General features: G+C 34.9%; 2 protein-coding genes across 2 annotated transcripts; one reads left to right on the top strand and one right to left on the bottom strand.

The window, feature by feature from the left end:
• The first annotated feature begins 4,009 nt into the window (after positions 1-4,009).
• Positions 4,010-8,392, top strand: LOC103829897. Its single transcript, XM_009105582.2, has 2 exons — positions 4,010-4,712; positions 8,187-8,392. Exons 1-2 carry the CDS (start codon positions 4,010-4,012, stop codon positions 8,390-8,392), a joined length of 909 nt encoding a protein of 302 aa, XP_009103830.2.
• LOC103829651 lies at positions 6,744-11,908 on the bottom strand. The gene has a single exon (XM_033275015.1). It carries the CDS (start codon positions 9,241-9,243, stop codon positions 8,779-8,781), a length of 465 nt encoding a protein of 154 aa, XP_033130906.1. The 5' UTR covers positions 9,244-11,908; the 3' UTR covers positions 6,744-8,778.
• Positions 11,909-12,141: the final 233 nt, after the last annotated feature.

The following is a 12,141-nucleotide window of genomic DNA, read 5'->3' as shown; positions in this document are numbered from 1 at the left end:
AAATGTATATATTTTATAACAATACATGAAAATATATTTGTTACATAACTTAAATTTGTGTTAATAACTATTACCATAATTTTATAGTAATAAAAAACCTTAATTTGTAAAACACTTGAACTATAACTAAATAACAATACATCGCAATTCAGACATCTTATTTTTTAAGTCTTTTTTTGATTTTTTTGCTTTATTTTAGTCTTCACTAAATTAATATGAAGATTATAAATTTGATGGACAATAATTAATGGAAATTTTCAATTGAAAAAGCATGACTTTAATGTACACTAAATATGTAAGAGTGGAAAAACTTTTTTTTCATGTTTCTGTTTTGTTTCATATTTTTATTTTCAAAATTTCAAGCTTTGATTTTAGTCATATATTTGATTATTTTATTTGATGGTAGAAGCATTTTTATTTTTTTGTTCATTTATTTGAACATATAATATATTTTAATAAATGACTGTGTTGACATATGACTCTAAAATTCATATAATATGATCTCAAACAAAATAATTATATTTTTTGGTATAAAACCGGATAAACCGAAAACCGACGGTATATAAACCGAACCGAACCGAAGTAAATATGGATTTAGAACGGTAGTTATTTTTTACTAACCGAAATACCGAAAACCGAAAACCGAAAAAAACCGAACCGAAACCGAACCGATATCCGGATTGAACACCCCTAACTACGTCTTCTCCGTCTCAAGATCAAAGAAACTCAGTTTTGATGGAACCACTTCTAAACAATCAATTCTCTACTTTATTTCTTCCAATCAATTCGTTCTTAATGAGATCGTTTCATCTCCCTGTCTTCCTCCTTTATATACTGATTATTTTCTTTCAGCAACCCAAAACCCTAAAACCACTCTAATCCCAAGCCATGGCGATGAAACCAAATGAGAAGTCCCATGTCTCCTCCGCCTCTGATGAAAAAGTAATGTTCTTCAAAGATGTCTCACTCTTATTTATTTTCCTTTCTGTTTCATTAACTTATTGTTTTTATACTCATACTGTTTTTTTGTTCTTTACAACAATTGAAGTATATATAGAATGCAACAATTGTTTCATATTCTATGTTTTTTTTGTTCTTTATATACTCATACTGTTTTTTTGTTCTTTACAACAATTGAAGTATTAATTAAAAATACTTCAATCGCTCACTTTTCTGTATGCAGCTTTTGATGTAACAATTGTTTCTTTCTCTTCTTCAGGTGTTCATTACTGTTTCTATGATCCTAGGAAATGGTGTCTACAAATTTTGTAAGGTATTGATCTGAGGTGAAGATGGTTCGAGAACCTCTCTTTAACGCGAAGAAGAACCTCCACCCTCACCATTGACACGAGACATATCTTATGATGACCAGTGTAGAACAAGATTCTTCCTTAAAGACCGAATTCCTTCAAGGGTTGCTGGTGGAGGGAATGTGCTTATAGCTGCAGTACCTCACATGTGCTCTCAGCTTAGATGGTACTACGTTCTGGTCATTGATGTCTATGCCTCAGTCTTGGCTTTCGGCAATGCTTATGGAGCTGGTCAGTGCCAACAGAGTATTTAGCAGAATAGAACATTTATATGTTGGTTGTAGTCTGGTAGACAAAATGAGTAAAGTGAATAAAGGTCCTTTGAAAGAGCACACATGAGCAGAATTATATGTGAATAAGTTTAGGATTCTAATGGGGCATGTAATGAGTAAACCTGATGAATGAAAGGTTAGATGAACCCATGAATGAAACGACACAGTGAATTTTTTTGTGGAACAAAACAACTTCTGAAAATAAAAAATTGTATACCTACCGATTATTTATATGATCCAGAAATTGACTGTTCTGAAATGTTACTGTGTATTTGTTCTGTTTTTTCATGCAGAGAAGAATACCGAGTGCATAAAATGACATAGAAATGAGAAACATGAAACTTTTCCTAGAGAATCAAAGCATCATATGAGAGAATGAGGCTCTTAATATGATCTTCCTATCTGCGTCATCCAAAGCTCAACCATGTTTCATCCTCTTCCCTATAGTGATCTTTGTGAATCATGTTCCTGATTACGTTTGTATTCGTCTTTCCTACTAAATTTTTTGAAGGTGTTGCAGAAATTTTAGAAGAAGAACCATTTACATTTGTTGCTTTGATTTATTTGTCGACTAATTCGAACTCAGCCCATTCCAGAAAATGTCAATATTTTGGCACAACTTCAGTAATAAAACTAATTAGATAACTCAATCCTACAATTAAAACTTCTGTTATAATTTCACTATATCTTAGATATTAAATATAAATATGTATATAAGATATAGTAACATAAACAATAACACAAGAAATAAATAAAGAAAGAAAATATAAAAAATAAAATAAAAAAGTAAACATATAATTCACACATACACATATTGATTCAAATTTATAGAAATTAGAATACAAATTTAACAAATAAGAATTCAAATTGTCAATAATTTGTAATTTTAAATGAACAAAGATCAGTTTCATCTGGCAAGTCTCCTTTTGCATTATATCTCAACAACATCTCACTAGAGTTATCTGAATTTTTGGGAGGCCAGAAACGCTACCTAATGTGGGATGGTTATTGGTTTAGAGTTCCTCATTATTGACGAACAAGTATGAATTTTTTTTGAACGCAAATTCCTTCCTACGGATTCTCATCCAAGCTTTCGGACAACTTAATAATTTAATTTTTGTCACACTTTGATGCCAACATCATTAAGGCGACATATATGAACACTTTGAAGCCAACGTCAGACTCAGGGAGACCCATGGTAATTATAAGCTCTTAACCTATACGTATCTTACGTGCTTAACTACGTTGTTATTTAGACATTTCAATACATCACTCAACTGCTGACTTAGTCCTAACAATGGTGTAGATGTTGTTGGTCACATAAAGGTACTGAATAGAGTCAATTCAATGTCTGGTCCTTGACGAGGTTAAAGTAGCAAACGCACAACGCATTCTGATTTATTCACAAACTAAAGAGTAGGCTATCTTCATTTATTTCAATAAATTTCTTCTCTATATTAGATAATTAAGTATCTCACTTAAACTAGGATGAGTAAACATTTGCAGGGGAAACCTATCATGAACCTGTACCTCTAGGACCAGTCAGCAACAGTGTTCAATAAGAAATTTATTGCCAGTGCCGATACTCTTATCATCTTTTTAGTGACTACTGCGAAACCAAAACATCTTCATTATAATCAGTTCAATGCTTCTCTTGATGTTACTATTTCAATTTATTTGTAATCGTCTTAACGCACTATGCTACTGTTTAAAAACATTATCTTCCAAAGCTACTATGACCACTATTGCTTCTGTGTTTACATTATGTTATTCATCACTCAACAAAAATTTCAATCAAACTATCCGCGCATAGCACGGAGAAACGACCTAGTATGTTTAAGAATAGCATTATTTCTACGATCAATACATGATTTCTTTATTTTTCAAAAGATAACATTTTCTAAGTATATTATATGATTAAAACAACATAAAGATAAATTCAAATAGCACAAAGTATTTTCACATAGTTAATTTTTCCTTATTCAGTATGGTATATAGCTACCAATCTCTATTATAGTTATCTCTTTAAAAAAAACAACGAGCGAAAAAAAAACGTGACTATTCATAAGTTAGATATATGTTTGTTCAACAAAGTTTTCATAAAAACTTATTCTGCAAAGTTATTGATTAAATTTAGGTGGTCACTCTAAGTCATTACATTGTAGAGTTGTTTTCGTTTTCAAAAAGGTTATTTTCTTAGTTTTTTTCTCTGTTCGCTACGCGTTATGCATGCGGCAAATTCAGACCCTCTTCAAAGATATATTTTACCAAATGTAGCATTTTAAGCTGTTTATTTTCGAGGAAAAAATATCTTTCCTGGTTGGTATTCACCAACACTAACCTAACAATCAAACAACAACAGTTGCTATTTTGGATTTTATGGCGAACTTAGAAATCGAGAAATAATGTGATGGAAGCTATATTGACATGGGTATATCAATTAATGCAACAGTGGAGGAATGTAGAAATCATAGAAGAAGGCATCACAGAGTGCCTATGCTTAATAGGATTGAGCTGGAGATAGAGAAGTTTAAAGGAACTTGGACTCAAGCTGATGATGTCTCAATGTGGAAAAATGGGAAAGGTAAATTCAAGAGAAGTTTCTCTACAAAGGAAACTTGGATTAACATTAGAGAAAATCATATCTTGTGTGACTGGTATAAAGCTGTTTGGTTCAAGCATGCGACACCTAAATATGCTTTTGTCACTTGGATTGCTATGCGTGGAAGATTGGCAACAGGGGAGAGAATGAAATGCTGGAATACTAATGGCGATGTGTCCTGCATTTTCTGCAATGAGCCCTTGGAGACTCTAACGCACCTGTTCTTTGAATGCTCATACTCTTCACAGGTATGGGAAGCTCTCATGAAGGGGGTTATGGACGATCCTTACACAGACCGCTGGGGAAGGATTACTCGACTTAAAACTGACTCGAGTTGGGATAAAGTTAAGCTATTCCCTGTGAGATATGCCCTTCAGTTAACAGTTCATACACTTTGGAGGGAGAGGAATAAGAGGAGACATGGGGAATCTGCTGTTACCGCACCAGTTTTGATCAAGAGGTTGGATAAGGCTATGAGGAATCAGTTTACTGTTATCCGTAGGAGGGGTGATAGAGACTATGAAGATGGTATGACCATGTGGTTTGAGTCAAGAGAGTTGGGATATAAACTTATTTTTTATCCTTAGTATTTTTACATTTTCAAAAACATAATATGAAAAGTTGTAAAAGGTATTTTTTCTTTTGAATTAAATTTAACATTCAATTCAAAAAAAAAAAAATCGAGAAATACTCTGTTATTCAGGAGACAAAAGATATCAATACATAACACTGTTCAGTATGGTCTTAATGATGTTGGAAAATGGATTTCTTATGCCATATTGAATCAACCAAAGGAAGCAAGACGGCATGACAATTATCATCATACTCTACTTGGAGTCGTCCACCGAATGAAATTCTAAAATGCAGTTATAATGCTGCTTATAATTTAAATACCCAACAAGTTCACTGTGGTTGGATAATCCGCAACAACTATGGAGTTACACAATTATGGGGATCAGCATACGGATGTACAACAAATTTACTTTTGGAAGCAGAGGCAATAGCCTTCGTTTTCGCAATGCAATCAACATAGAGTACTGAGTTTTCACAAGTTATTTTTGAAAGAGATTCTGAACTTCTGATTAGTAATATTCATAACAACCAACGAGACATTATTGTCCATAACCTGTTATGCGATATTTGGTTATGGGATACAAAATTCAATTCAGTCTCTTATCATTTCCTTCGAAAATTTTACAATATTGCACCTTATTTGAGGCATGGGCAAATTATCTGGATCTAAAGTTCCGAACCAAAATTTCAAGTACCAAACTGAATCCGATTCGACATAGATATCTGAATGGTACATGATTTCCTATATCCAAAGAACCAGATCCAAAAATTACGGATATCCAAAAATATCTGAAGTGTAAATATTATATATAGATATATTAGTTATATTAATACTTATAATAATTCAAATATTAAAAATTATAATTAAAATTTGAAATATATTAATTATTTTGGATAAATCGGATATTTTAGATATTTTTAGTTATTTTTAGTTACTTATAGATATTTTTGGACACACTTGGTATAAAAAACCAGATCCAATCGGGTATTTCAGATCAAATGAGTTATTTTTCTATACATTTGGATTATAATAAGTTAATTCGAACTGGAATCGGAAAAAAATCGGTTTATTTGGATATACCAAAAATATCCAGATTCGACAAGTATTGAATCCAATCCAAAATTTAGAATTATCCTATCGGTACTAATTTTCCTATATTCTAAATATTCTTCTGATACCCAAATCCCTAGGTCTAACTTATTTATTAGTAAAGGTCCACCTAATGAACTTTATATAAATTATCGTTATATCCACTTTCATGGATAAACCCAAGTTTGTACTCTGACTATGTTCATTCTAGTTAATAAAATTCTAATTTTGTCGTAAAAAAAAGTTGTTTATTGATTACGTGTTCATATGAAGTTTTTGGCCAGTATCTTATCAGCGAAAGAATTTGTATTTAGATAGAAGAAAGTGAAAACGACGAAAATATCATGCGGTTATGTTACTTCTAGGAACAATTACACCAAAAGACAGTTTTGTCTTTTTTATATCATAAAAAGACAGTTTCTGCTCCTCACATAGTTTCGAGTAACAGCTTTCTTTTTGCCTAACTAACTAGTTATGTGTTAACTAACCTACTTGCTAACTAAATTTTGTTTTTAGCGGGAGTTGTCTTCAGTCGTTGATCCACAAACTCCATAGACGGCCCAGATTTAATATGCTTTTTATTGACAAGACTGATATCTGTCTCTTTTTTCAGCCCTTGGATTTATTTTTTTTCATTTGTTCATCTATGGCCAATATTGCATGTTGATGCAAAAGTCAATCTCATCTTCCTTCTTTCTACGTTTTCCATTTTGCTGTCACATTCCCAAAGCTGAAACCCTATTCATCCACCGTTCTCCATGGTCGACCACTTTTGTCTCTTTTAGATTGTAACTGCTTTTGTCTCTTTTTGACTCCTCAAATCAACAACTCTTCACCCATCAACAACTATTTTGTTTCTTTTTGGATTGCAACTTATGCTAGCTGTTTGGAAGATGCTTGATTGTTTTAATTCTATTATCTCCAAGCAACACATTTTAATTCTCTTTCACTCTACTACCACCATTAAACTTCGTACACACAACCCCTATGAAAAGATCTCCACCTTCTAACTAACATGTATGTGCACATGTACATCTATTCGGAGATCAGTCCCATGTACGCATGTACACATATAAATCATGTACACAAATTAAGTTCCTCATTCCCCCAATATCCCATCTACTTTCACACTTCTTAAAAAATGTCATGTACTCCTCCGAGATCATTCCCAAACGCAAGGATACTACTCGCAAGGATACTACTCTCTCGTGTACAGTCAGGGTCATTTAACTCCTCGTATACGTGTACAGACTGTACTCTCCGTCTACTGTCTCAAATATCAAGGGGAAATGTCCCCATGCACATGGACACCTACTGTATTCACCTGTAAAGACTACCAATCTATTCGTACACATCTACTCGTATGTCATGTACATCTAACTAAAACGTATGTGCACATGTACATCTATTCCGAGATCAGTACCATGTACACATGTACACATATAAATCATGTACACAAATTAAGTTCCTCATTTCCCTAATATCCCATCTACTTTTACACTTCTTAAAAATGTCATGTACTCCTCCGAGATCATTACCAAACGCAAGGATACTACTCTCTTGTGTACAGTCAGGGTCATTCACCTCCTCGTACACATGTACAGACCGGACTCTCCATCTATTGTCTCAAATATCAAGGGGAAATGTCCTCATGCACATGGACACCTACTGTATTCACCTGTCAAGACTACCAATTTACTCGTACACATCTACTCGTACAACTTACTAACAAGTTGTTACGAAGTCTTTTGCGTGTACCACTATAAATCGTGTACACCACTATCACGTACTGCTATGTGCGTGTGCAACTATAAATATCAACCAAACGCAACGAAGCTACTTCTGCGGCATGTACAGCCTTTCATGCCTCATACACACGTACACGTTCGGGGGATTTAAGCTGTTTTATTAAGCACACAAAGCCACACCATCTGTACGTACACATGTACACCAACTGAATTCGACAACACCTATTGTCTCACATATCGCTGGCCCCGGCTCACATGCACATGTACACCGACTAAATTCACTCTTGCAGACTACTCAACTACTCGTACACATGCACACTGACTAAATTCACTCCTGATTGATTGTAAATCGTCATGTTTATTAGGAAACCGTATGTGTACAGCTTTAGTACTAAGTTACATGTCCTTCAATTCCTAAAAAATAACAAAACATTCTCTTGAATCCATACATGCGATTGAGAAGGTTATACAAAAGCAAATTAACAGTTTCATTGAAAAAGAAAACACCACACTTTTACTTGAATCCACCGATCCAAAAAAGAAAACACCACACTTTTACTTGCTTACCCTCTGTGGCTTGTTTCTGGGCAGCAATCGGCCGTTTGTTGGCTTCCGTCGCCGTCAAGTTCGTCGTCTTCCTTGAGCTTCTCCGACGTAATTTGCTCCCGCCGTCATTGTCTACGGTGGCCTTCGTCTTCTTCACACTTCTACGGCATTTATCGGATCCGCCTCCGCCGTCGTCGGTATCCATCTTCTCCGGCAACACTGCGTTTTCAATTTCTCTCTCTCCTTGGTAAAAATTTATTCCCGTGAAATAACAACCAATAGAAATAAACTACACAATAAAACTAGGGTAAAAAGATGTGGGCCCTATTTTAATTTCGAATTTCAAAATCAGTAACCAAACCAATCTACAAACCAGCGCCAAATTCAATAGTTAAGGGGGAGTAATCTTTTTCAAGGATAAATAATGACTTTTCACATGAAAAACTACCCTAGTAACATTAACTGCCTTCCAATGTAAATAAAAACATAAAACTGCCCAGAAGTGTTAATAACTCTTACTTACTTCTATTCATTCACACACACCCACATGATAACTAAAGCCACATTTGCTACACATATATATTATCAAATTAGATAATTAATTGCTACTGTATTATTTTTTGCAAAGAATTGGTTATCACGTGTTCCGCTTTGACAAGCTTCTCCAAAACCCCGTCCCGTAAAACCGTTCCAACATTTCACCCTCAAGCACCGTAACGTCGTTTAACTCCCCATTCACATTCACATTCACATTCACTGCACTTTCTTCGAAAACAATAATCTCAGCCGTTGGATCTTCCTCCTTCAATCTAGCGTGCACGGTGCTCTGACTCCCTTCCGCAAGCAAACCGTGCCGTTTTGTCGTCATAAAACGCCGCCGTTTGCTTCGTCTCCACGCTTTCTTGCAAACCGCCGCGGGAACCCTGTACACGGCGAGAACGACGAGGTTCACCACCGCGCAAGGGCAGCAGCACCACACCGCCGCACACTCCGCCGCCGCTCCCCCCGCTACCTCTCCTACTTTTCTCCTCTCCGCGTGTTTGCTCATCGTCGGCAGAGAGGTTCTTTGTTCCGATGCCAATAACGGCGATTGCAGTATCATAACGAAACACAAAGAGAGAAAAGTGATCTTCAGATTGCAAACGAGATAACCGTCTCAGAGAAAATAGAATCTAGTGAGAATTGCTTCATTAATTCTGGTTATGTTTTGCAATGAGATCATGACGATGAATTAAAAAAATAAAATAATGGGTGGATGAAAAGTAAAAATAGGATACGGAATTACGGAAACAGCTGTTCGTGTGTTGATTTTCGAGATTGGCTGGAATTTTCCGACGAAGTGAAAGAAAAAAAGATATAGAAAAGTAACGAATTCGAGATAAAAATGGAAGTACAGGAAATATCGGAGAGGATATATTGTTTTCTTTTTTCTCTAAACTTAGATATATACAATTATAAAATAAAATAATTGTTATTTCTTTTGTATGGGTTGGGCCACACACGTGACGTGAGTGATTTTTGGAAGAAAGTGATTTTGGACTTCTCTTCCCCTCAAGAACCTACCATTTGTTTTGCTTCTGAATTTCTTCTTTTCTCAGCTTACTATCTGTCTGATTGAGTTTTTTTATTTTGTCGAATTGCTAGCTAAGATAGGACCTTACATTATTTGATAAGTGAAACAAAAAAAAATCAAAATAGAGTTTGAAAAGACAGGTAACAAAACAAACAAAATTGTTTTATTACTTTTATATATGTGGGTCTTCGTTGGAGAGGATTATCATGTATTCATTCATGTATGAGGAGGTATATGATGTGTATAAGGGATATGGTTATGTAAACCATAGATATCTTTATGAAGAGTTGATGAATTATCTTTTTTAATCTTCGTGCATGTAGTTTTTTTTTAAAGTACTAGATGTGGCCACGGAACTACCTTATGAAGTATTAGTTTCATCTAAACGCTCATTTGAACCAAAGACCTCTAACATAATGATTATGATAATTTCTAGTTTAGTTAACGACTTCTAATAAATTTTTTGTTTTAATTAACATTTGAAAGCTTGCATTGATTAGTATTTCAAAAATATTTTTTGAGTTCGAGCCATTATTTTCAGTGTATTATGTGCAATGAGCAATGAGAGGAGAGTATTATAGAGAATATATGAATATTCACACTAGTAACTAATGTTAATATCAAGGTTCTAAATGGTGAAAGCAGATTAGACAATACTCCTCTGTTTTTTTAATAGTCTCATTTTAACATTTTATCTTATTATATAAATATTGATTTTTAGAATTCTAATGCAATTTGAGTTTAATATTAATTACAAAAATATTAATTTTATTATTAATTTTTTTTATCTCAAATACTATTGGTTGAATATATGTAATTAATCAAAAGATAAATACATTTCAATCATTTTTAATATGTGTGAAAAGTTTGAAAGTAACACTCTTTGCAAAATAAAAGGAGTATATATTAAGCAAATCATGTATATCAAATAGATTATGTGAAGACTAATGAAATGTTCCAAAAAAAAAAAAGAAGACTAATGAAATTATGGTTAAAAAAATTTATATTGAATGATCGGTCACACGTCCTGAAAAAGCACAAAGTTATGCATGTCTAATTTGGAGTAATAGAAAAATGTATGACATCTCGAAAAGTGATTCGTCGTGTGAGTGAGGTTAAAGAACATGAAAACACTCATGTGGTGATTACATGGTTAATAAAAAAAATTCGAGTCTTTAAAAAAATAATACACCTGACTATCGCCTGAGGCCACATGTCAAATGAACGCTTGTGGGAGTTCCATTAATCGTGAGTGGCCGAGAGTTATAAAATACTTTTCTTCACAATTTGTAGTTACTGAATTTCATTGGAAAAATAGATATATATTTATAAATAAACATCCACAATCCAAATTTAACGATATAAAGATAACTGAACTCATCTCTCTATAGAACCTATGTTCCATCTGTAGAATACAAAGAGTCTGAATCATCCATCTTCGGTCGGGCTTCCGAAGCCGTCCGGCGCCGGAGGATCCTCTCTTACCCTTATTCCTCTTTTTTCTTTTGCCTTCTCCACTCCAACCCAACTCTAAGACGAGATACGTGTTGCTCTTGTTTGTCGGGGTGACTCCGAAGACTTGTGTGGTCATAAGAGTCATCTCATGGCATTCTTGGAGGAGCTGTGAGTCGAAGGAAGGTGGAAGCAGAGCAGGTTGGCTTTTAGAGCTGAGAGGAGCCGACGAGTCAATTTTCCATTTTTTACTTCGGCGCTCCTCTCACGGCGATGGCACATGGCTCAGTGGGAGATCTCATCCATCTTAGATCTACGGCCTGGTGTGACGGTGGGTGAAACATAGGTGTGGTGCGACGGTTTGTGAAGATGGTTCTGGTCCCCGGTTCTCGAGGAAGACGCATTGTAGGGTCTTGCTTCACCGGAGGGGTATACCAGAAGGTGAGCTCTACAGTGGGTACGCGGTGAAGGTTCACATCCCACCGTCGGCAACGATTCCTATCTCATTCCGGCGGTGACACCTCACGCCATTGTAAACCTTAACTTTAATCCGGTCACGGTTTGTCACACGGTTCTTCCCGGTTCTTGGCTAAGGAGGTATTCTGAACCTCGACGGGTTATCACCGGATTTGTGCCGCAAGGTGATGAGATGTTGGGCCGGTCTGTCACTTTAATCTTTATGTGTCCAATGTCATGAGCCGAATTGTAATCTGGTGTTAGCTTTGTTTATTGTCGAGTTTTAGATTTGTCGTATCAATTGGTCAATTTAGGTGGTCTAAGATGCGGTTTATTTTGTATAGAGTTAGCTTGCTCTCATCAGGTGAAAATACAATGGAGTATTGATTTGGGTGGCGCAGAATTGAACTATGTGTTCATATGTGATATTAGATCACAACTTCATTGTATGTGTAGTTTAATCTCCGTGAAATCAGAATCATGTAATCCTATTTGGTTAGTAAAAATTGTAGTTGAGCC

The sequence above is a fragment of the Brassica rapa genome, chromosome A07 (genome assembly GCF_000309985.2).
Source record: "Brassica rapa cultivar Chiifu-401-42 chromosome A07, CAAS_Brap_v3.01, whole genome shotgun sequence".
In the NCBI taxonomy this organism is placed as follows: Eukaryota; Viridiplantae; Streptophyta; class Magnoliopsida; order Brassicales; family Brassicaceae; genus Brassica; species Brassica rapa.
The sequence above is the reverse complement of the archived record's forward strand: the minus strand, read 5'-3'. Positions and strand labels throughout refer to the sequence as shown.